The sequence below is a fragment of the Acanthochromis polyacanthus genome, chromosome 20 (genome assembly GCF_021347895.1).
Source record: "Acanthochromis polyacanthus isolate Apoly-LR-REF ecotype Palm Island chromosome 20, KAUST_Apoly_ChrSc, whole genome shotgun sequence".
In the NCBI taxonomy this organism is placed as follows: domain Eukaryota; kingdom Metazoa; phylum Chordata; class Actinopteri; family Pomacentridae; genus Acanthochromis; species Acanthochromis polyacanthus.
In genome coordinates this window covers 26,714,583-26,740,737 of record NC_067132.1, presented here as the reverse complement: position 1 = coordinate 26,740,737, position 26,155 = coordinate 26,714,583, and the positions used below count along the sequence as shown (strand labels likewise).

At 42.0% G+C, this 26,155-nt stretch overlaps 1 protein-coding gene across 2 annotated transcripts in view; it reads left to right on the top strand.

Annotated features, from left to right (window-relative positions):
* The window catches only part of LOC110964298 (cadherin-20), a 108,297-nt gene that overhangs the window by 65,975 nt on the left and 16,167 nt on the right, over positions 1 to 26,155 (top strand). The window contains exons 1-6 of one of the 2 annotated variants that reach the window (XM_051940499.1): positions 186 to 559; positions 9,270 to 9,571; positions 16,362 to 16,656; positions 16,964 to 17,083; positions 22,527 to 22,694; positions 25,303 to 25,490. In XM_051940499.1, coding sequence (XP_051796459.1) covers positions 9,353 to 9,571; positions 16,362 to 16,656; positions 16,964 to 17,083; positions 22,527 to 22,694; positions 25,303 to 25,490 — 990 coding nt within the window. In that variant the 5' untranslated portion in view covers positions 186 to 559; positions 9,270 to 9,352. Of the gene's footprint in view, positions 1 to 185; positions 560 to 9,269; positions 9,572 to 16,361; positions 16,657 to 16,963; positions 17,084 to 22,526; positions 22,695 to 25,302; positions 25,491 to 26,155 lie in introns of those variants that run through there. The other variant, XM_022212979.2, reaches the window with a different exon arrangement.

Here is a 26,155-nt window from a genome sequence, read left to right as displayed (position 1 = left end):
CGCTATCTACCACCTCCGTGCCTCACTTCTCCTGATTTGACACCCCCCTCTCGCAGTAATTTCCCCCCATTCCTGCTGTCAATCCAACTCCCCTCCCTCTTCTTCTTACTCCACCTCTTCTCCATCCACATGCCTGAGGTTGTAGATTGTTGGATTACGCCGGAGCCTGGTGGGGGGGAGGTCGTCCCACTGATTGTAAAGAGAGGGACAATTGGTCCTTTAGCCTGATTGGGTCCCCAGATAGGCAACAACTCGGGGATGAGAGTGTGCAGACAGGCATGAGAGGCAGCAACAGAGCAGAGGCAGCACGAGAAGACATATATTTATTTTTATATAATAGTGCACGGAGGGAACTTTACAAAGAGGCCAGCCAGAGAGAGGCAGCGTGGACTCAAGGTGACTTTAGGGAAACTGATGCTCTGCAGGCAGCGGCTTTCACAACTTTTTTTTGCAGAAGAGGGGGGAAATTTAGCGAGCGTGCAGGGAAAAAGAAGAACAAAGAGATAAGAGGAGGAGAATTTTTCCCACATAAGGAGGAGTAAAGTTGAAAAGCAGAAAGGTAAGGCTTTTTTTTTTTTTTTACTTGACTTTCACCGGTCACGTTTTGAACAGTGCCAATAAAACGAGCTACAGTAAGAGCTGCAGGGATTTCTCGGCTGTAAGTGAAGAATACCCAATCGATTCTTTTCTTCTTTTTTAATTGATAAGCAGTGTTTAGAGAAACAAACATGTCTGGCTGTCAAAAGTAGGTCACGGTGAATATCTGAAGAGAACCAGGAGGCAGGGTTGGGACATTAAAAAACTTTCTGAGGCTGCGATTCTCAGCACGTCTGCACTGTCGCTACTTCAAACAAGCCGCGCTGAAGGAGAGGAATGCCTATCTGCTTTTTTACGGACCTCCGTTTGGCATTCAGACCTCATTCCACAGCCTCAGAAAGGGTTCTAGTTTCTCAAGATAAAGACTTTTTTTCCTTCCCCTTCGCCTCTTCCCTTACTATCAAACCCATTAAGCTATCGCCTGTCTTGTAAGCTCCAGCTGACAAATAAGGTAGTAGATTGGCATGTGTGCACTCTCGCCCAGACTTTTTCTGGCCATTATCAGCCAGAGGCGGTGAAGGGGATACTCTGAAAGATGAGCATTGTGCGCGGGCCTCCATATTAACAACACCTTTCAGGGGGTTTCTTGTCGTTGACGCATCTTAAATGACATTTCCAGGAGAGGAGAGAGCACCGTAAATCTCCTCCCAGACAAAAAAAAAAAAATCCCAGAAGAGATTCGATATTGATTTGAAAGGATCCGCCCCCGCCCTCTTAAAGACGCCGCTGTTTTAATTTGTGACACTGATTGCAAAGTTTTCCAGATGACGCTTATGCACGGTGACATCACTTCCATGCACCAGTGGCTGGGATGAATGCCAGTTTGTGTGATTTAATTTCTCCATAAATGACAAGGCTCCCTTTTATGGCGAGCGATGAATGGACTATTGGGGAAAGAGACGAGGCCAGAACCAGGATTAAGGAATCAGGAGAGGAAACTAAAAATAAGTTCGCAGCAGCACAGATGTTGGATGAATTTCTCGAAACGGGAGGAGTTGTGAAGCTCAGGCGGCACACAAAAAAAGGCAGCTATAGAGCGGGAGGGAGGGGACGAGTAATTAAAAACACCTTACAGTAATGGAAGCGGCGGGGAGGGAGCAGTGGTGGGAGCGCAGCGGTGGTGGCGGGGTTCACAGCTGCACATGATGAAGCCCGGGGAGCTCCCCACAATTAGAGAGGCAGGTTCAAAGCCCTCCCCATGCCAGTGACTCTGTCCTGAGGGGGGCTGGGGTTAGAGAGAACGAGGACGAATAGAGGGTAGCAACCACACATGGCACGCTGCGAACTCATATTCATACCCCCGCACAACAAACAACTGTGTGATCTTGAGAGAGTTTGGCCAGAACGTGCACCTCCCTCAGCCTTCCTTTGCCTTTGAAGGCTGCCATCTCGCCCTCTGAGCCAGCTGAGAGAAACTGGGTCCTTGCTGCAGGCAATACACCCTTTTTTTTTTGCTTCAGAAAACCACCAGACCTGGTCATTTCATCTGCACAAAAAGGGGAAAAAAATAAAACACACCACAGGCCACACTGGGAGAAAAAAAAATAAGCCTGCTTATTAAAAGTTAGAAGAAGCGGCAGCAGAAGAGTCTCGGTTTAATTATGTGTAAATAAGTAAATAAACATTAGCATTCAGAAATTAAAAAACTACGCTTGGTTGAGGAGTGTAGCTTGTCACGCTCCGCACTCGGCCTGGGAAGCGAAATTAGATTCAGAAAAACCCTCCTGCACTTCGCAAACCGGCAGCCGCTCGGCTTATTGTGCTCGGTTTATTGAAAGACGCTTTCTCATCCCACCAAAAAAGTGCATCGATGCAGCTCCCCAATCGCCCGGGTCGGAGATGCACAGAGCCTCCTTTCAGTTTCCACCGTGCAAAATCAATTGTGATTAACAAATTGGCCGTGACGTTTCGCCCTACCGGGGTGGGTGGGAACCATTTTCATGGGTCCACCCAGTTTTTAAAGGACCTTTTCCACAGTCTGGGAGGCCTCTTTTTAGAGCCGAGGTGAGTGCAGCACAGACATGGCCACTGTGAAATTAACACTTAATAATGCTCCACATAGCACTTAAAATGGTCCAACCCATGCTAATGTGCCACACACAGTCCTGCTAACCTCACTCAGTCAACTTGAGGTCACTAGACATGATGGGGATTTGCTTCATTAACTACGCCTGACATACATCAGCAGGGTTGCTGCATTTGGTGCGGTATCTGGCTGGGCAAGTATGCATGTGGGTATGTATGTATGTATGTATGTGTGTATGTCCGGTCCGATATCTCTTTAAGTGCTGAAGTCAGGATAATCAAACTTGGCACTGAAGATCAGTCTAAGGTCCCCTGCTCAGTTGTGGAGTTACAGGTCAGCAGATCAAGTAGGAAGGGAGATACGTAGGATGATCAAAATTGATACAGAGTCATATGCAAGTATTTAATGCCATCTACTGAAACTCGCATCTACGAGCCCTCAGTAGATGGCGTGGTTCTGCCATCTACTGAGGGCTAGTCTAGTTCATCTTTTTGTCATTTGGTCTACAAAACTAAATAATGACAAATATGATTCGCAACTTCTAGAATGTCTTATAAATATCTTGTTTCCTCCAACCAATAGTCTGAACCCCAACGACACCCAACTCAAAACCATATAAGCCATGAAAAAAATCTAATCTTTCTAAGTCAAATTTTAGCACTTTCTCTTGAAAGAAATGGGAATTTACCAACTAAAAGTTGATAATAGTACCATCAATCACTGATTTGGGTGTTTGGTGGACAGAAGGGTTTTTACCAGCTCTGTAACTCAAAGTATTCCTTTTTTTTCTTGATTGGTCCATTAACCATTTGGTCTATACAGTAAAATTTTGGTAAAAAAATGGTCACTACAACTTCTGAAATGTCTTCAAAATGACTCACTTCATCCAACCAACAGTATAAAACCCAAAGATCTTCAGTTTTAAACAGTGCAAGACAAAGAAAATGTAAATCTTTGCATTTAAGAATCTAAAATGAGTAAACTTTTGGCAGTTTTACTCAAAAAATGAAGCATTTACCAACTAATAGCTGATAGTTTGGGAGCTCATGCAAAGAATGAAACTTTGGTGGACAGAAACATTTATAATACTACTGTAACTAATCTATTCATCATTTGCTATAAATGATTCAATAAAATTGAAAAATAGCTGTCAAAAGTTGAAAAATGTCTTGAAAATAACTTGTTTCATCAAACTAACAGTCTGAACCCCAAAGATGCCCAATTTAAAACCATGTAATCTTAGAAAAAAACCTGTGATGTTTGCATTTGAAAAGTTGAAACAAGTCAACTTTTGGCAGTTTCTCTTGAAGAAATGTTAATTTGCCAACTAATGCTTACTAATAGTCAGTACCCTCAGTCACTGATTTGGGAGAAAGGTTTTTAATAGCACTGTAACTCAAAGCATTGCTTCTTTTCTTGATTGGTCCATTAATCATTTGGTCTACACAGTAAAATGATGGTGAAAAATGCAACTTCTGAAATGTCTTCAGAATGTTTTGTTTCATCCAAGCAACAGTATAAAATCCAAAGATACTCAGTTTTAAATGATGTAGGATAAAGAAAAGAGGCAAATCTTTGCAATTAAGCTAAAAAAGTCAACTTGTTTGAAAAATTATGAAATAACCAACTAATAATTGGTGAGCTCAAACAAAGAATGAAACCTTGGTGGACAGAAAGGCTTATAACACCGCTGTAACTGTAATCTATTAATCATTTTCTATAAATGATTCAACATTATTGAAAAATAGCTGTCAAAAGATGATAAATGTTTTCAACATAACTTGTTTTATCAAACTAACAGTCTAAACCCCAAAGACCCCCAATTTAAAACCATGTAAGCTGAGAAAAGCCTCTAATTTTTGCATTTGAGAAGCTGAAACAAGTCAACTTTTGGCACTTTCTCTTGAAAAACGATGCATTTATTAACTAGTTATCGATAATAGTTGGAAATTTGACTCAGTGAATTGGAGTGAATGCTCATTTCCTCAAAAAGTTGGTTGATATCGTAAAACAACAATGACAAATAACCATGATGACCTCCAAAATGCCTTAAATTGACTTGTTTCATCCAAGAAAACAGTCTAAACCCAAAAGATTCTCCATTTAGAATCATGTAAGACAAAGAAAGCAGCATGTATTTGCAATTGGAATTTAACTTTTGGCACTTTCACTTGAGAAATGATGAATTCATTGACTAATAGTTCATGGTAGTTTGCACTCTCATTGAGTAAAGGCTCGTTTAGAAGAGAGAAAGGTTTTTGAAAGCATTGTAACTCAATGTAATGATTATTTTCTAGATGAATCTATTCACCATCGCCCTGAATGCTAAAATATTAATGGAAAAAGGACATCACAGCTTCAACAATGCCTTCAGATTAACTTGCTTCATCCAACCAAGAGCGAAAATCCTCAAAAAATTCAGTTTAAAACCATACAGAACAAAGAGTTTTCATTTATTAAGCTAAAATGATTTAACCTTTGGCACTTTTGCTTGGAAAATGATTTATGAGCCATCATTTCAGCTCTACATAGCACATTATCAAACTTTTATGGCAGATGTTTGTTTACATTAATTATTTAGTCCTGTTATTAAGTGTTTTGCTACAACTTCAAGTTAGATACTTTTCCTGTAGCTTCGTTTTCTCAAATTCGCATCTTAAAGACAATTGAAGGATTCGTCTTCTGCAGTCTGCAGAGATCTGACATACGAAAGAAAGTCTGACTTTTTCATGCTGTCCAGCCAAACACAATAAACTCAGCAACTCTTGTGCTGTCAGGTGCTCTTACAGAAGCATGTGCAGGTCTGCAGCTGTCTGTAGAAACCACAAATTGGTCTTTACACAAGTAGCCAAGATCGAGTCCAAAATCAGCAAAAAACCTGCATATTTTAAATCGGAAACATCTCAAACAGCCAGCGTTTGATACCTGACATCTCAGTCTGCGCCCTCAAAGTCGACACAAATCCTATAAAAACAAGCTCCAGCGGTTGAAACGCAAGATTGTGGAGGGTTTTTTTTTTTTTCCTTTTTCTTTCCCTGAGCTGCTGTCAGTCGTACTGTGGCAGTCGTTTCCCCCGTTTGTTCTCCGCGGCTGGAAGGGAAAACGCTCACCTCTCTCCCTAGCAGGAACAGTTTGATATAGTCGGCTGTTGTCGGAGCGCAGTTAATGGAGCAGCAGGTGGACTCGGAGAACGATGATACAACAATATGGCCCATCATTTTCTCACGCCAGCTGCTCCCCCTGACAATCACCGGCTCCTCCACTGTCACTCAATTTCTCCACAAACACACAGCCCTTTTCTTGCATTGTGGCACAAATTTCTATACCTGCGTTTTCCGACGTAGCGGCTTTAAATTGTGTTGTTTTGCTGGTGGGCGAGAAAGCACGGAGAGGAATGCTTCAGTCTTGTGGGAAAATACCTCTTTGCCTTAAGTCTGGCAAAGCTTTTTCATATGATCACCCCTTCATCCCCTCACCTTCCCTTCCCTCCTCGCGGCCTGTGTGGCAAACGCCAGCTGCTGCCTTCCTTAAACAAGTGAAGTGGGGCGAGATTAGCAGCAAAGGGAGATGTGTGAAATGTTTTGCCAGCATAATTACGTCGCATGTCACCTCATTAGGCGCGACAAAACGGAGCAAAACGCCCGGGTGACCTTTGAGGGGCGGAGCTGAGAGCTGGGAGCTAATTTTACTTCATAATGCCAACCGGGCGGCTTGAATAGACAGAAAAAGAGGGCAGCAGTGGGGTCAAGTGTCAGCCGTCCTGCCAAGAAAGCCTTGCGGGGTTCGTCTTAACACTTGCGTACATTCACACACACACACTCTCCGGGGTCGGCCTCCCGCTGACAATGCAGCCACGCCTCCCACCCTTCGCTGCCTTTTGTGGCTCTTCAACAATGATTAACTGAGCTTGGCGATTCAGGGAGAGTCTGCGGTGGCACAATGCACTCTCTCTTACAAAACATAATGGAGTCGAGCCATGAGTCAAACAGTCTCTCTTTCTTCCGCTGCCCCCCCACCCCCCACCCCTCCATCCCCAGTAAAACTTTCCATCTCACCCTGCTTACAACAGCCGCTTTTGCTTTTTCTGTTTCCTTTTCTGACCATAAATCCGCCTATTTTCTCCCCTTTCCGAGCTCATTAATGCGAGCGGGCAGATGCAGCCGGTTTTCCTAATACATAAAAACAAGATGCAGATGGAAGGCGGCAGCGTAGGTGCCATGAGCGGCATGTGAAAAGCTATCGATTAGCTCCGATCGATACCTTAAAAAGCATCTCCTGCAAAAGATTCGCGGAATTGACCTCGCTGATCTTAAAGATTCCTGTGATGTTCGTATCAGAAGGAGCCATGCAGGGGGGGGAGGTGGGATTCAGAGGCACGAAATCCAACATCCAGGCAATACCATAGGGGCCTTCAAAGCGAGCGATATGGAAGACGGCAAAAAAATAATAAAAAAAATACACAGTACACTTGTAATGAGCGGTGTGCAGCGCTGAAGGGAGCTTGTAGAACATCGTGTGAGTAAAGCTGAGCAGGGGTGTTAACAGAAACACTACAATCTGAGAACATCGCACCCCCGGGCCTTTTACAGGAGGTGTGAAGGAGCTCTACTCTCCTCATGACAGGAAGAGGAGGAAGGAAAGGGAAAGAGTGTGGCTGCACTTCGGGTTTTTTTTTTTTTTTAGTTGTTGCCGACGTGAAAATGCCTGATTGTCCTGAGCTGGAGGGAGAGAGGAGCTGGTGCTGCTTCATCAGTTCTGTTTGTTGCTGTGGGCTCCTGGAACTTGTGCCTTTAAGTAGCTTTTCGTTTGAGAGTTTAGAGCAAATATGCGGAATTTCGGCTAAATGTCATGAACCGGTGTGTTTTTATCAGTATCTTTTATGTAAATATATAATACAAGAAGTACTTTTGCTCCTAATTCAATTTCAGTCGCAATTAAAACCATTTTCTGACACAATATGCACTTAAAGCACATTAAAGTTAATAAAATCAATCCAATGCATATGCTTCAAGAACAACTGTTCCTTAGGTGGTTACAAACATTGTTGTAAAGCTTCTGTAGGTCTGAAATGAGGAATCAAAAGGGTACTGCGAATCCACAAGCCAAAAAAACAAAGGCAAAAACCTGTATTCTCTAAAGACGTGTCTGAAAATGTATTGTGGATTAGCTGTAGTACCTGTTTCGTCCACCAGATGGAGCTTCTTATTTAATACTGTAATGAACAGAGGAGGCAAGCAGAGAGCATCGTGGGGGTTCAGCTAGCAAAGGGCACCATGACAAAGACTTCTGTGATGCTTAATGACCTAAGGAAAGATTAGAAAAGACAAAAAGTTAATGAAGTAAACTGTTCCCAACACAACATTTCTGCATCCAAGCTGTTCCTCACTGTTTCATAAGTGGTCCAAACCTTGTAATGCTACAGTAGGTCTGAAATGATATCCACAAGCCTAAAAAAAAAAAGACTAAAAACCATGTATTCTCCAAACATGTATGTCGAAAAATGTATAGTAAATGTACAGTAAATCAGCAGTACTACCTCTTACTGTTTAATACTGTGGAGACCAAAAGAGGTGGTCATCAAGATTTGCATGGGAAGTTCTGTGTTGGCAAATGGAGAGCACTGCGGTTGGTCCGGTAGCAAGGGGCACCACGACAAAGACTTTTGTGACACATAAAGGTGTCCGAGATGAAACGTAAATTAATTTTAACCATTTAAAGCACAATATCTTACGTTATATTGTTGTTTTTATCATTCGCAATCAGACAAAGCATACTGGTGAAATAAGAATTTGGTGTAGGTATAGATAATTTGGGGCTGAACTGAATGGTCCACAGAGTCAAGTTATATTTTTTTACTCTAACCTGATTGTTAGATAACTTTAAAAAACTTCTCCGAACAGCCAAGTCAGAAAGTTTTATGTGCATGATAAAACACCGTTCTGCTCTGTACGGTGACTAACGTTTGAGTCCGTTGTTTCCGTGGTTGGACAGCACATCCTACGAGCTAATTTTGACAGACCAACTCCACCAACTCCACTTAAAACCACAAATTGCTGTGTTTATGCTAAGCAAAACTAATTGTCTCCCTTGGGAGGCTACAGTTACGCTCATCACTTACATATCCAGTGTTAAGTTCCTGAATTTTTTAACTCTATGGTCGTTTAAGTGGTAGCGCAACTTCTGTTTTGTCGAAGCGAAAAATTAGTTTTTGGAGGTGTCACAAAAAAATAAATAATATAAGCTACGGTTTGACTTGAATTTTAATTAACTGCACAATATTTCCATAAATCAACTTTACAAATTCAGCCAAAATTCATTATTTTTGCCAATTTCTGTATTTTCCACACTTTATTTTTCAGTGTGGAAACTGAAAATGTGCCTATCATCCCCATCTTCTTCCCTTCTCCTATTACGCCCTCATCCTCCACGAACCCTCTCATTCAGCCGTGATAAGCCTCACACAGACACAAAGCTCATTATATCTCAACAAAACCTCAGTCGTAGAGGGATAATCTGGAGGCAGGGAGAAAAGACGGCGAATATGTGTCATCCACCGGTCTCCAGCAGCGCCACAACAAAAAGACGACGGTGTCCAAAGAGGACGTGAACGTAAGACTCATCTGTCGTCTTCTTTCTCTTCTTCCAGGTCGCCGGCAGCAAGTCAGAAAAACGGGAACCGAGAAATAACTGCCCTCGAAGGGGAAAGAGTCTTTTCAAATACGACTCACGATGGGAGACGGATTGCATCTTCCAGCAGCTGCCAGCACCTTGCTCCTCGCGGCCTTTGGCGTGTTGACCCTCCTGCCCCACTGCCTTGTGGGTAAGCCGACAGAGGAGGAAAACGCAGGAAGCTCGGCGCTGCTGCAGAGGGTGAAGCGAGGCTGGGTGTGGAATCAGTTCTTTGTCCTGGAGGAGTACACCGGACTGGAACCTCTTTACATCGGAAAGGTTAGTGTTGACCGGTACGAACATGCACACATATATGTAACATAAACTGAAGAAATACACACAGAACGGGGCAGGGAAGCGGGTTTTCTGCTTGACCTTTTCACTCTTGCATAGCTGGTGTGAAATCAGCATTGCTGTCGGTGTTGCCAAGTGATTTTAACTCCAACTCTAAAACTTAAAGATCTATAGGAGGAGCTCAAATGCCTGGAGGTCATTAGGAGTGAAGCATATGAATGCAAAAGAGAAGATGATGGGTAGTCAGAGGGAATCTTCAATGAATGCAAAAAAAACAAAATCCCAATTTAATCTCTGAATGCACTTAGTCCATACTAAGACAGCTGCTCTTGTGTCCACTTTGAACCGCAGCCAGACAGCAGTGATTGAGTTAATTGACTCCAGCCGAAGCTTCACTCCGTCTCTGCTGCACAGAAGTGGAAGCCACATCTGCAACACCACCGACGTTTCTCTGCAAAGCAGCTCACAAAGGAGCACTTTGATCACTGGGCCGCTAAAGTGAACTGAACGTTTGATCAATAAGCTGTAATTCCAGTCGTCACCAGAGAGACAACAATCCCGCAAACTGAACTTCTCATTTTGTCACTAAAAAAAAAAAAATGGAGGTTTAAGTTTGTATTTAAGTGTTAAACTGAAGGAAGTCGACAGCGATTACAGATTAGAGATCAATGACACTCACAGGCTGCTAGTTAGAGTTTATCAGCTGTAGTCGCTGTGGTGAGTTTCCTAAATTACAGATGAAGCATGTTTAGCCAGCATCTGTTCACTCAGTAAATGAAAAACAATCCAGCATTAGTCACCAGAGTGACAGCTAACATTAGCCAAGAATAACCAGTAACTGCTAATCAGCTATACTTTAATCGCATCAGTATTTAACCCTCTGAACCCCACGTTGTGTGTGGGCGTTTTTCGCGTTCACGTGGACTCAATTTTAATTGCAATATAAAGTTCTTGACCTCTATCAAAACTGTACAACCACAACTACAAGTAGAAAGCCCAGAAATACGTTTTTTCTGCAGCATAAAAGAAAGATTTAAAGATGCATTTCTTTCATAATTTAACAAAAAAATCCCCCAAAACAACTTGAAATCAGCGTGTACAACAGTTTTCAAAGTGCACACAAGTGTCATCAGTACGGAAAAACAATGGTGGCTTCACATACTGTAGAAATTTTACTATTTGCATGTTTGCAACCTCTACATATTACCAACTCTAGAATGATGTTTCACCATACTGAATGTATCCTCCAACAGCGCTCTGCTCTATATGCCATTTTTAAACCATGTCGCATTCATTTTTTGTGTTATTGTATGTTTTATTTTCTTTCTAATCTCTTGTTGTTTCCTCTCTGCTCCATGTAAACAGTGAGGTTCACCAAAAAAAGTTACCCAATGCTTGTCATGCAACATGTTTCGTAAATGGCTTCTTGTCTGCACAGAGGCTTACAGATTTTTTTTTAGTTCTTGTAGATCTGGTGAAAATAGTGTATTTTTTGGCAAATTTTGAAACAACATATGTAGAAAAACTGCTTTTAATGAAATATCCAAAATGTAAGTTTAGACTCGAGAGGATCAGTTTTCAGTTCCTGGCTGATAAATGGTGTCATTTTAGTGATATTTTTATTAAAGATAGCCCACTTCTTGGGGTTTAAAGGTTCAAGGGGTAAATGGTTATTTGTAGCATACCAGCAGTTTTTCTTTATTACTATAAAATATAAAGTAGCTCACTAACTTAATGTGGCACTGCAATGATTAGGATTAGGTACCTTTATACCTGTAATGACAGTGAACGTAACATTAGCTTATCAACTGGAGGTTCAATTTAGAGGATATCTGATACATTCAGTATGACAGTCCTTATGGACGAGTCTTTACACTTGATAGCCACTTTTGCAGTGCTGAAGAAAATAAATGGGAAAAGACACATACACCCCCTGTCAAAAGTTTTAGGACACTTTCTCACTCAAATAAAGTAGAACCTGTCCTACAACTTTTGACAGGGGGTGCATCTACCAAATTTGGTACACATATGCAGCACATCAGGCTGAACAAAAAAGTCAGTGACAACCACATTCCAAACCCAACAGGAAGTGAGCTATTTTGCATTGAATGTCAGATTTTGCCCATTTTTCATTTTTTTCTAGAGCGAACTACTCTTAGGGGGAAACTCCAATTCACCTGAAATTCGACCAGTACATACAGGAGGCCTTAATGATCCTAAGTTATTAAAATCTTTTTCCAAAGTCAAAGGGCGTGTCCGTGGCGGCCTCTGGAATTTTGATCCTTCGCCATGAAATTTCGAATGTTGTGTAAATGCCCTGAACGTGCTCCAATCTGCCTGAAACTTTACATGTATGATCAGAGTCCTGCCCTGATCACATCCATATGATGAAATACACCCCCTGTAAAAAGTTGTAGGACAGGTTCTACTTTATTTGAATGAGACAGTGTCCTAAAACTTTTGACAGGGGGTGTAACTGTAATTTAAACTGCATGTATAGAATAACTCTTCAAGAGTACTTAAAAAGTTTGGTGATTTCGCCTGAAAACATGGGTTATCCCAACAGATTATACCTCTACTACATATCTACACAGTTCCACGATTTGTGTTTCCGTCAGTGTAACAACATGATTGGCTGAATGTTTCATGATTTGGCTGTTACAAAGCAAATGATTGGCTTTTTGGTAGGAGAGGAACGTGTCATGAAACCACCGTCATTGGAGTTCTGCCATAGAGTTCTATTCAGGATTCTTTAAGTCTTTACCTTAAAAGGTCTCCGATATTAACAGTCAAGAACCGCTAATAAGCTAAACTAATCGATTGAGCGCCATTATTACCATAACAGCAAAACTAGCAGTTATCATTAAATATGTCTCTCTGGTGTGTACACATAATGATTATAAAAATCATGAGAGCTACAGTAAATTGGTCAGGCTTTCGATTAGGATGAATGTGTCAGTGGCAGGTTTGCGCAAAAAATATATGCAGAAATGATTTAGAATTTCTGTAGTGGAACTGAATGTAACAGATGCCTAATATCGTATGAAAACGTCAATACTCGTGTAATTTTAATCATATCTTGCAGCACACAACAGGTGCAGCCCATTAAATCTGCTTTAAAACAGACTGACTGTACAAGCTGAAGTGCGTGCTGAAAGTGAAAACAACTTCAATCTAACATCTCTCTTTTTCCGAATTCCTGAAAATGCTCAAAACTCCGGACCTTCCACTGCCTCAATATCCCTCATCAACTTTTTAAGCGCTGCAGTACCGACCGCTCATCCTCTGAAAACCCCCCTTTGGGAATGACGCAAACCGGCTTAATTAGAGTTCTGGAATAATTTCACTGCCTCCGCTCGGGAATGCCGAGTGAAAATGCCAGAGTCCGAAGAGCCATGTGTTGGAATCGAACTCCCGAGACACCTGGAGGGACGATTTCTGCTTAGGTGGTGAGAAAAATCCCTCACAGTCGCAGCAGCATATTTGCATCCACCTTACCTCGTCGTCTTCGTTCCCATTAGGTTTCTTTATGGATTCTTTGCAGCCTAATTTTTCCGAGCTGACTGGAGTAAGTGATTCTGACAGGGCCGGGCTATTACCCAGGGTGCCACTCAAGGCGGAAAGTCATTGTGGGATGTGACAAAGCAGGAGAGAGATGTACCGGAGCCTCCATGCTTAGTTCCTCGGCAGCAGGAGAGTCGAGGCAGGGCGAAGGAACTTAGTATTCAGAGCTACTGGGATGTCGGAGGTGTGGGCTTTGGGCTGGAGCAGAGACGGAGCGGTTAATTGATAGCCTCAGAGTGTCAAACTCCCTCCTTTCATGGGCTTCAGAGGGAAAGGAGGGATCAGCAGTGGAGGAGGCGGAGGAAAAGGCTGGAGATATATCACCGCCAGACACCGATGCTGAAGCCCACAATCGGGCGTTGATTAAAAAATCTATTCTGTGGCGAGGCGGGCTTTGCGGGAGTTAGTGCAGGTGGGCACCGAGGAGATAGAAAGCAAAAAGCTGCTCGGGGATGATAGGCATTGTGAAGGCTGCCGCTGAAACCATTGCCGGCATAACAGCAGCAACGAAAGCTGCAAAACTTTTATCAGCTCGACAACCTCAGCTCGGTCGCTTCACTTAACGAAAAGGCCAGAGCGAGTGTTTTCAGATCCAGTTGATTATGTACAAGGCGTCAATGGGGGCATTTAATTTCCCTCTGCCAGTGTGATGGCAGTAAGTAGTCATCACGCACCGAGCCCCTCCAAGTACAAAATAAAGACTGATTGCACATCAACAGGTTGGCATTTTGCACTTACCGGCCACAAAAGGCTTCTGATTGCACTACACGGTCCATGGCAACAAACAGGTTGTAAGCTGTCATTACATGTCTACTTACAGCTACAGTATTACCGTACGAAAATACACCACCCCTAGGGGTCTACAGTTAATTCAACCACCGGTGCAATTATGAGGCAATACACTGAAAATAGTGTTGCATGTATGTACCTTAGTGCAATTTAGCTCACAGACTGAGTAATGACAATAACGTACACAGGATTTTCAGATAGATGGTAGCTAAACTAGCATCAATGGCTAAATATGGCTTATGGTACGCTGTAGAATGTAACGTATTAAGACTGTGGAATGTTTTTTTGTCGGTTGTTGGTTATGTTGAATTCAGTAACAGTCACATCAGACAAACAGTGCAGGATTTGTGTCCATTTTTGCACAAAGTCAAGGAATTTTAGATTTCAAAGAGCAGCTAGACAGTTCAACTTCTCGTCAGTGCAGTGCAGTTTCATCATATAAAAAGGCCATTGCAGTTTGCCAGCGGTTGTCGAATCGGTTGTCGAATTACTCTAGCAGGCCAACAGTTATTTTTGGGGGTACACATGCTTGTCTCAAACTTTTTAGTGTACAGTTTTATTTTATCTTGTCTATATGCAAAGTTAAGCTAAGCTAATGCCACTTTAATCCCAAAGGAAATTCTTGAGTCCTGGTTTAAGTTCTAGTTTTACTTTGAGTTCTGCTTCTTGTGACTTTTGTGTTTTTATTGCAAATCACTTTACAACTTCATTTTGAAAGGTTCCATATCAATGAAGTCTATTGGTTTTAGGTTCAGGCAAATGTGCACACTGTTACACCAGACATTTATTTGGTGAACCCTGTAACTCTTATTTTGTCCTAATGAAATAAGTCTAGACCGCAAGTCCCACCTGGAACCTTTTGGTTTTTCCATCAGTTCTCCATCAGTTACAGCAGCATGCTAGCAGGGTTAGCATGCAGGCATTGTATGCATTGACTCACACTACAATCAGTCTTTCTGCACAGCTATAAACCTGCGATTTGTCTACTCCCACTATAGTTAATTAATCTGCAGCTATTGGGAATCACACTTAGGATTTGGTATGGGAAACAACTTCTAAACAATTAGTTTCAGGATATTAGCTCTTAAAAAGTTTTACTCACACTGTTTATAGTGTACTGCAACCGCCTACCTACTGCAATTCTTCTGGATCAAGAAATAGAATGCCTGCATATCTTTCCATCTTCTAATGCATTTGTCGTAATAAATCGTCAGTTGACCTACTCAGCTGCTGTTGAGCTGCTTTATCAGCAGGTGAGCTTAATTAACAGTAACCTTCATTAAGTAAAAATGAAGCCACAAAATGTTTTTACAAGAATGGGATGGGACTAACGTTACAGCAAAGTAGACTACTGTCACTACGGTTGAGATTACTTCATCTGCTTTATGTTTCTTCTGCAGACTTTTATCTGTTATAAACACCATTTTACACAACTTCACAGTGAAGAATGCAGGAGGATATTATAGTACATGACACAAACAGACAATTTGTTATTTTGTGACTGCAACACAATGGACTTTCAGTAAATATTCTGATTAATGAGGCTCACTACAGCAGATCAAAGTAACTTTACTACACCTATAGCCTTCTTTAAAAGAAATACGTCATAACATATTAAGTGTATGGATTCATATATTCAGTCAGTGTTAATGTTACACACCATAATGAAACTCAAAGAGAAAGTAATGAAGTATAAATGTATGGCATTCAAAGATCAGTGTAAAAGCAGGATTTTACTGCTGTAGTGACCCCAGCCACTTGACTCTCAAACAATCGGTGTCAAAAATCATTTAAATACAGCCTACATAAAACTGTATACGCACTGAACTTCAGCCCGGGTTTGCTATATTTATGAACATTATTGAATTTTCCCTCATTGACATCACGCATGATGCATCCAAGTGTCTTAACTGTTGACAGAAATGTTCTCTCCCTTTATTTTTCAATAACGTAAAACAGGAAAGAAACAAACCTTCACCAAATACTCAACAACAAATAACTGTTGATTAATTTCCACACTATTTTAATCAGCTTTTTTGCTTCTGCTATGGCCTTGTTTGCCTTCAGTCTGCTTTTCAGCAAATGAAACACACATTTAGTTGGACTGAGATCATGTGTCTGACTTGGACTTTCCCCCGTTTGGCCCCGAAAAGCCATTTTGGTTTTCTCGTCTGGATGTTTAGAACCGCTGAGCAGCAGCATTGTTCTAAATTGGGAGCTGCAACCTACTTAAACCTCCTGAAAAACATGTCACTGTCCTCGTACTTCTGCATCATACATCCTCGTATTGTAAACTTGTGACTGCAGTTGCAATTACAGCTGCACTTTGAGTGTAAATTCGACCACTTGGGAAGCTTCTAAGTCTCTTCCAAACCCTTTAAGTTTGATGTAAACCTGACTGACACCTCTGTCAACCCCACAGCTCCACTCCGATATGGATAAAGGCGACGGCTCCATCAAGTACATCCTGACGGGCGAAGGCGCCGGCACCACCTTCACCATCGACGACAGCACGGGAGACATCCACGCCATCCAGAGGCTGGACCGGGAGGTTAAAGCCCAGTACGTCCTCCGAGCCCAGGCCCGGAACCGCCTGACGGATCGGCCTCTGGAGCCAGAGTCCGAGTTCATTGTCAAGATCCAGGACATCAACGACAACGAGCCGAGGTTCCTGGATGGCCCCTACCAGGCGACTGTGCCAGAAATGTCCAAAATAGGTAAGAAGGTGGAGAAAGAAAGTGAAACTGGCACCTAAGCTAAAGTGTTTACTCTGCATGCTGTTTGTTTTTAAGGTGAAAGCTGAAAGTTTGCATGCAGGGTGAGCAGTAAGCAAAGTGCATAATCACCTTGCAGACTCATCCCCATCTGCTTCATTCAGTATTCATGAAACCACTTTTGAAGTAACACGTGCATAGTTAATACCTGGCCACAGATGGAAAACTTCCACCCAGATTGATGCTTGTGGTTGCTGTGATGCTAACCGGTGTCACCTCCTGCTAACCCTTTGCCTCTTCGCTCACCCAGGAACATCTGTGATCCAGCTGACTGCCACAGATGCCGATGATCCCACGTATGGAAACAGCGCCCGGGTGGTTTACAGCATCCTGGAGGGGCAGCCTTATTTCTCGGTGGATCCCAAGACCGGTATGTCAGCACACAAGCTCCCTCTAAATCACTCAATCTGCAACCACTTCTATCACTACACAAGTTCACCAGTTGCTTTGGGTATTTCACAAGCTCCCTATGAGTCTGTAATCAGTATGAGTGATGTTAGATGACCTGATAAATTCGACAAACTTACTCGGGATTTACCAACAGTCGGCTGACAGCTACCGTTAATTCCCCTCCTTGCTTCTAACAGTGAATCACGCTGCGATCGCTCCACACTCTGATTTTAGCAGTCCACACTCTATGCCCCTGTGTACAGCAACCAGCTCTGAATGTGGGAAGCTCAGCATGGCTCCTGTTGTTGCTATGAGACTAGCGAACATTTGCCTGAAACACGGCGCTCTTTTGTTGCAACTCGCAGTTTCCCAAACTCCTGGCACTCGGCAAAAAAGATATGCTAAACTCAAAGTGTGACTCCTTTGTTGAAAACGAGGACAGAAGAAGACAGGCGGCGCCGTGGTGAGAGAGCACTGGGAGAAAGTTCCCCCTTTTTACAGGAAATTAAATATACTTTGCATTATCTTTAACAAAGCCATGCTGGTTTGTTCTCAGCTTATTGTGTTCTTCTGTCTCTCAGGGCAGCCACTGACTTCCATTACTATATTTATGTTAAAAACTCAATTAGAGGATTCTTCTGAGATGTGCAGTTTATCACAGTGATAGAAAACCATTTATTTCTTTTATCAACAAAGGAATAGTTCAACATATTGAGAGATAGGCTTGAGCCAACAGGTCATTAGCTTAGCATTAACACTTATAATAATTGGTTCGCCAGGCTCTGTCAACTAGCCAATGCTCTTAAGCTCACTAATTAACCAAATGAATCGTGCTTAATTTTGTTTAAAAGGGGAGAAAAACATAATTAGCAAAGCTTAGCAAAGTTTTCATGCTAAGCTAATTGCACCATGTGAGTCAGACTGATACTATATTGACAAAAACAAATATTGTTTACTATGGATGGGTCTGGTCCACTTATTTTTAATGAGGGAAAACCTCAACACAATGCAATACAAGGAAGTGAAGAAAACATCTTCACAATATAAAAAAGAAGCATTTCTGCTGTAGTGCTACCTGTAGAGTTTCTGTATTTGGTTGTGTTTTCTAGAGCTCCCAAGCTGGGTTGGGATGTTTGTTTTTAATCCTTTGCCTGAAATTGATTGATTGAAAAGTAGGTCAATGATATTAAAATAGGTATTATAAAGGTGCCTTGGAGGGACTTCTACCCAGTTCCTTTGAACGAATTTGCTGTTTTGCGAGGGACTTGGTGCAAATTGCAAACAACTACCTAAATAAATTGTTAAACAAAAGCCCACCACTTGTAACTGTTACTAAGTCATGCCATTATCACAAAAAACTCACTATTCAGTAGATTATCACATTCAGCTTTGGTCCAGCCATGATCAAAGTGTTGGGTTGTAACACTTTGCTGTGTTTTCTTGTGTTTGCTATAGAATCTAATGCTACTAAACATAGTGACATTTTAGGTGCTTTTCCACCAGCACCTACTCGGCTCGACTCGGTTTAGGTCGTTTTCTATTACAACCAAGTACCCCCTCATTGTGGTTGGAGTCGTCATAGCACATCATTTGTGTGCTCCCTCTGTATTCTTTGAACTGCCACCAAAGACAGGAAAGTCTCGACCTCTTCTTTCGCCCACGGTGCAGGTCTGGTGGCCATATTCAAATTTTGCCAAGTTCTGTGAGGAGCAATGCGGACCATCACCATTGCCAGTTTTCTTTTTGAAAATGGCGGGTTTGGTTTGGTTGTGTGTTGTCACTCCCTGTCCAATCAGTGGCCTGCACTCTGTAGACGTCACATTATTGGTTCGACTCAGGTCGTTTGGAACCCCGGCCAATTTGGTACAAAAATAATACCTGGTACAACGTCCTAATGGAAAACCTCACAAACCGAGTAGAGTCAAGCCAAGTAGGTGTTCGTGGAAAGCGCGACTTGCAGAAGAATGCACATCCAATTCTGAGGTACCAGTCTTTTGTTGATGTGCACAAATCCAGATCCATAAAGAAAAGGTGATGTCGAACACTGACCAACGTTACCAAACATTTTTGTAAATAACTGACATCCTACACGAGTCCTAAACTTGTGTCTAAATGGGAGTAAATCCCGGCCTGAAACCAGAAGCGTGGAGGCTGTTTGGTGTCCACATAGTGTAATAAAGCAAAAAAAGATTAAGCCTGTTTTCAAAAATGGTCAACAGTAAGAAATTAAATCTGCGGAACGTGTAATTAACCAGATGCAGCTCCCGAAGCGCTCTAACTGAAACACTGACGCTCGTGGTTCATAACTCAGCCGCCACATCCAAAAATCCATTAGTTTCACTGGCTATTGTTTAACACAGCTGCCTCATTTCCTTGTTTGTCAGCACAGAAATCTGTTGCCAAAGCTCTCGGGCTGCGCTGGCCATCAGCAGCAGAGTCGGACTGCTGCTGCAGGTTGGCTTCTGCAGCTATCAATCAGCCTCCATGACTCGAGGCTTTTATTGGTGCCGACACAATGTTAAACCTCAACACATACACACACTCAGCTCAGTGTCTGGGCTGTTCCACACACTTCTTTTCTTACTCTGCAGTGCAAAACATTACTTGACCTTGACTGAAATCTGCAGCACGTATTCTGTCTATGTAAGGATTTATTTGGTAGTAATACGCCGCCGATAAAAGCGTGCAGATGGGATCCGAAGAAAAGGGAAAGCGAGCGGTTGGAAACTGGGTCGGGGCTGGTCACATGTGCTCCAGTTTCAGTGTGTATAGGTCCTTTATGCAAAGCAAATATATCTGAATATTACAAATTCTCCACTGTCCAACCATGGAAACCAGCTCAGTCAGTCTTCTCACAGGCAGCGTTTAGGTTTATTTATTATGTATGCCAGCATGCATCACTCTTAGAGCAATATGTTCAGTCTTGGCTGCACATATGAACTTTTAAAACCATACTAAAAACTTAGTCAGGCCTTAATAGCCAAAAAAATGCACTTTAAACTCTGATAGTCCAACTTACATGTGAAAATAAAATGTAAATCACTCTGCACATGGGCATCCAAACCCAAGCCAAACCAAGCACTACAAGAAATTGAACCTCAAACGTCACTGCAGTGCAGCAAAGCCTCTAATTTGCATGTTGCAGAACCAAAACATATCATTTGAAACCTCCAAATGTCAATTTATCGCACATTATTACAACATAGACGTACTTTTTGCGGTCTGATGTCATCTCCAACCTCACAAAGATCATAAAGTAGAGTGAATATCATGTTTTCTAACCCCAAATATGCAAGAATCAACAGTGAAATTTCGAAAAAAGTAAATTTAACAGGCTAAAATGGATCCAGTTTGCTTGTTCAAGAACTTTATCAACAAAACAGCAATACAAGTGAGGCACTCCAGTTAAAATTCACATCAAACATTAGACGGAGGCAAAATGTGCTCTTTGACCATGGTGTGGAAACTGTTGATCTCCTGGGATTATACCACAACCGTGTCAAGAGTTTGAAAACAAAAATCATCCAGTGAGCAGCAGATCTGCAGACAGAAACACTTGGTTGATGGGTTCAGTCAGAGGTCAGACTGGTTGGAGCTGACATAACGGCTACAGTAACTCAAATAACCGCAGAAAAACCCACATCAGGCTCCTAAACTGAGATGTCAGGCTGCAGGTTCACCAACACCGGACAGCTGAAGATGGAAGACAAACCTTATCCTGGTCTGATGAATCTGAATTTGTGCTGGTTGCAGGTCAGAATCAACAGCATGAATCTATGGATCCAATCTGCCTCGTGTCAACAGGGCAGGCTGCTGCTGCTGCTGGTGGTGTGGGGAACATTTTCTTGGACACTTTGTGCTCCTTAGCCCTCTGAACCTGAAGTAGTTTCTGGGCGTATTTTGCTCCGGTTACATTTCTCCACAACATGGGATCAATTTTCACAGCAGTATAAAGTCCTGCACCTCTACAGAAAAACAACAACCATGACTAGAATGAGAGAAAACTCAAAAATGGATTTTGTGCAGTAAAAAAAAATGCTACAATGTCATAAATCATACAGAAAAATATAAAAACAACCTAATTTTTCTTTGAATACTTGTTTTTCCATTGGTGTTAGCAGGGCAGGAATAAAGATGTTGGCTTCACATAGTATAGATACTTTACACTTTATATTTCTCTACAAACTATGCTGTAAAAACATGTTTCACCATGCTGAATGTATCGTCCATCAACTTGCTCTGTATACCATTTTTGAGCCATGCTGCACTTCATTCTAAATGATCAAGCATGTTGTGTTTTCCTCTCGGTATCTCTAATTGGATTCTGTGTGTCTTTTCTCTGTTATGTGAAAACACTGCCTGCAGTTCAACCAAAAAAAATTTGATAAATTTGTGTCAAGTGACTGTTGGTTGAAGTAGAGTTGATCATTTGCACCGAGAAGTGCGAAATTAGCTTTTATGTTACAGAATCCGGTGCAAACAGTTTATTTCTAAATAAGATATGTGGAATGAAGTAGTTTTGGTAAAATAGTCAAGATTTTAAGAGTAGATTTGGATCATTTTACCAACCAAACTGTACCACCCACACGATTAGTTCAAGGATTGTTTAAAAGTTGAGAACTGGACAATGCTGTGTCTTTGTACAGTTACTGGACTTGATAAATGGTGTAATTTCGCAGCTTTTTAACAGTAAACCTGCCAGATATTTTAATAATCAAGGTTTAAATTCCCTTCAAGCAGGTTGAGAATTATTGTTGTTCATGTTCATCCCTGTTTGCTACAGTTTACGATGTTTTAATGGCGGTTTTTAGGTGGATAATGCACCACGTCGACAAAATTTTTTTCCAGAACTTGACCGTAAGGAGCAGGTACACTCGCGCTCAAAAGTTTGGCATCACTTAGAAAAGTCCTCATTGTTGAAAGAGAAGCCGTTTCCTCCAATGAAGATAACATTAAATTAATGAGAAATACAGTCTAGACGCCTACAGACCTTTGATTAACGTGCTGAACCAACATTCTTTATTTCCATCCTATATGAAGAACGTGAAAAGAGGAGGTGCTCTAAGAACTACATGGTGTCAGACCCAACAACCCACTGGTTGACCCCAAGCTTTTGAATGGTTGTGTATGAATCCCAGCGTTGGGAGGTGGTAGAACAGAAGATCGGCAGCATGAAGGTGCAGCTGACAAACCTGCAGAAGTGATGGAGCAGAATCTCAAAGGGAGGCTCAGTGTTACTGTGCTGTGCTTCAGTCAGTGTTTGTTTTCAGGGTTTAAGCAGTAAATCCCTTCGTAAGAGTCAAAGAGGTTGACGAGGGCCCGTTAAGAGTTTTGACACAGTCGCTTGGACACTAATCGTCAGCCTTTAAATCACCCGTCTTCGTGTGTGATATCTCACTCCTTTTTTTCTGCTTGGCTTTCAGGTGTGGTCCGGGTGTCTCTGGCCGACATGGACCGAGAAACCAGAGAAAACTACACCGTGGTCATCCAGGCCAAGGACATGGGCGGCCAGCTGGGTGGGCTCGCCGGCACCACCACCGTCAACATCACGCTCAGCGACGTCAACGACAACCCGCCCATGTTCGACCAGAGTAAGCAACACTTCACTGACTCCCCTCTCCACCTGAACCCCATCCAACCTTTTCTACTCCTACCTCAGGAGCTGAAAAGGGAAGTGCATTTAATTTTCTCTCAGCACAGGAAAAAAAAGAGTAGGAGTGTGTCATAGTACACACTGAGCAGCTTTGAATTATGACTCGCCAAGGTCACGAGGACTGGAATAAAGCAGTTTACATTGATTAATCTTGTGTATAAAACATCAGAAATATTCCAAAAGCAACAGATTTTTAGGTTAGAATGTTAACAAATACAAAGAACGCGGAAAGAAAGGAGGAGAATCGATAAATCACTTAACTTTAAAACGTTAACGGTTTTATATTTAGCTGGGAGAAAGTTCAGATGTCACTCTTTGGGAGGCTTATCTCGTACATTTATGTGCATCTTGTATTCAGTTCAGTGTTTTGCACATAAAGCTCTGATTTAAAGTATTATTTTTATAGAAGGGATTGCAGCTTTTACTCCCACAGAAGAAATGTGAATCGCTGTTTTGCTTTTCACTCCTGCTTTCTAAAAACATATTAGGAATGTGCCCTTAAAATGATCGTGAGTTGGAACTGAAGTCTTTGTTGTGTGTCGTACTAAAGCAGAATTCATGGCGTTGTTAACTCTCCAGGACGTTTGTGGCTGAATGGCACCAAAAACTCAGAGGCTCCAGATGACCCTGAAGTTCTGAGACAAGTTGTTTTGCTTTTGTGGCGCTTTTGTTCAGTTGCAAACATCTGCGTTAATGACAGTGTAGAATTTCGTTTTTCTGCAATAAATACTAGAATAACTTTGTTTAGAAAGAGTTTCCCATTCTTGTGTGATTCAAGGTGATTTTGTAAGGCAGTGCATCCGCATCAAAAATGGAAAAATAATTTCAAAATAGATGAAAAAAGCCTCTCTCACGCTGTATAACTCAGTCAAATAGCTGTTATGCTTTGGATGGCGTTTAGATCTGGCTGTGCTATCCTCATACAGAGCTTAAATTAGCTGCGCCGCCACTGCTTTGGTCAACATCATCCTTAATCTAACCATACAAATGACGCTTTATGCTGCAACCAAATCCTATTTTACAGCAGTGCTCTCTTGTTCTTCGAATTTGCAACCATTTTTTTGAGTGTTTTGATATAAAATTTCACGTTTGTGCGAGTGCATGATGATCATTGAGTAATATGTTAGATTTTCTACACTTATCTAGCAGATTTCCACCTTGGTGGTGCTCAAAGTGCTTAATAATGTCATTCCCACTCAACCATTCACATACCATTGGGAGCAACTTCAGGTTCAGCGTTGAAGCCGTCTAGAGTCGATTATTTTCTAAAGCAAAACAAGTAGAGACATGGAGGTTGGTGGAGAGGACCCAAATCCAACACTCCTGAATATAAAGAGTCAGGTGCAAGCAGAGAGGTTTTGCTTAGTCTTTGACGAAGAAAACGTGCTACATTTAATCAAAAATGACACAAATATGAACAGAAATCAGGATTTTGGCTACCTACATTCAAATGAACATAATCTACTGCGGTACAGACGTTTAAAATACGTTCAGTTCAAAGAAAACTCTACTCATTCCCATGTAGATACAATTCACTTTGTTTCATTGAGTAAATCTGACATTGGACAACATTATTTCACTATTTTCCAAATAGTTTTTGGTCACACATCTGCCTGGCTAGCATGTACATTAGCATGTGAGGCAAAAGTGCTGACAACCAAGAAATACACATTAAATTATTTTGTAAATGCCAAATTTCGAGTCTCTTTCAATCTTCAATGCTAAATCAGGTTATACAAAGATAACCAGGCAGAGTGGATTAACAGCTGTGGCCAAACTAGTAGAGAAAATGGGAAATGTTTTATATCAAGGCAGAGATAAAGTCGTAGTTCGAGTTATTTTGCCAGGCTTTACATATATTTCCCAGCCATAGTCTGCATTTAAGACTGTTTCCATCACTCTAACTGCTCCTCTCAACATGAATCCACCTCATTTCTCCTTAGCCTCCGAGCCCTCAGCCCCTCTGTCCACTCCCGGCCACCAGTCTCCACTCATTTACCCCCCGGCCTTCTCTTCCTCTGCCCTCCCTTCAGCCACCAGACGCCCCATGCTGTCTCTTTGATTATCCCCATTCCTGCCTCCCTCATTACCATCCTCCCGAGGTCAGGGGTTGTCTAGCTGTCCATGGTCCGACTGGTGGCTCCGCTCCCAGACAAAGAAAAACAGCCGCCACCTACTTTCCACCACCTCCATCGCCAGTCCCCTTCCAATTAGCGCCATCACTTCGATGGAACTTTGATCGGTTGTGAAGAGCTTCAGGGATTCCCCTCTGTCAAGCACAATGTGCAGGCATTTCACTTTGGGCTGCAGGGAACGCCACAAATTGGGCAGCTGTCACCTCTTCTTTGAGGTTAAACGGTAGATGAAATTCAGGCCGGCCCACGAGACAGTATATAACCCAATTGTGAAGCATTTATGGAGCCATTTATTTCATCCGGCCTGAGATGTGATTTGGAGATGAGAGGGGGCGGCTAACCAGAAGAGATTTGGCTCCCTCTAGAGGCCAAATGGTGGAAACGACCTAAAGTGATCACTGTGTTTGTTAGGGTTGTACCAGATGAGCGTCCCCGAGTCGGCTCCTGTGGGCTCAGTGGTGGGTCGCATCTGGGCGAAGGACAGGGACATCGGGGTCAACGCCGAGATGAAGTACAGCATCATAGACGGGGACGGCAGGGACACGTTCGACATCAGCACCGACCCAACCAACCTCTTCGGCATCATCACGGTGAAAAAGGTACACAAACAACTCAACTGAAGAGGTTTTCAGTGGCTTCCAGTTGCTCTTAGGGGTCTTTACATCCATTTTATTTTAGAAATTAACATTTTAGCCCATTTCTGTGATGCGTTTTTGCCTTTCTTGCAACATGTACAGGACTTTCATCAACTCTGGTTGCTTTAAAATACGTTAAATGAACAACCCTTACATTTAAATCCCACACACATGTAGGTACCATTATCAAAGTTATAACTTCCTCAAAGTGAGAGAAAACTGATTGTTTTGTACATATTTGTCGTCGATACAAACCATGAAAGACACCTCTATCATACAAAGAGCTATCACCACACTCCATTCAAAAATTTGGCAATTTAATTTGGCCTTTATTGGCCTAATATGCCAGGAAGTCAAAAAACAGATAAAGTTGTTGGTAATTTAACATCTAATTTAAGTTGTGATTTTTATAATTTCCTAAAAGAAGTACAAACATGCTTATTTTGTGTATTTTTATCCATTTATAACCCTCAAAGGCTCCTTTGTCAAACAGAGTGAATGTCACCAAACTCCCTTCAAAAATCTGGCAATTTAATTTTGCCTTGAATTAAATACGTCACATATTTTTTCAAGTGTTGTCTACCGCTTACTTTTGATTTACACAAACTTTTAGTCAGTTCAGCTTTAAA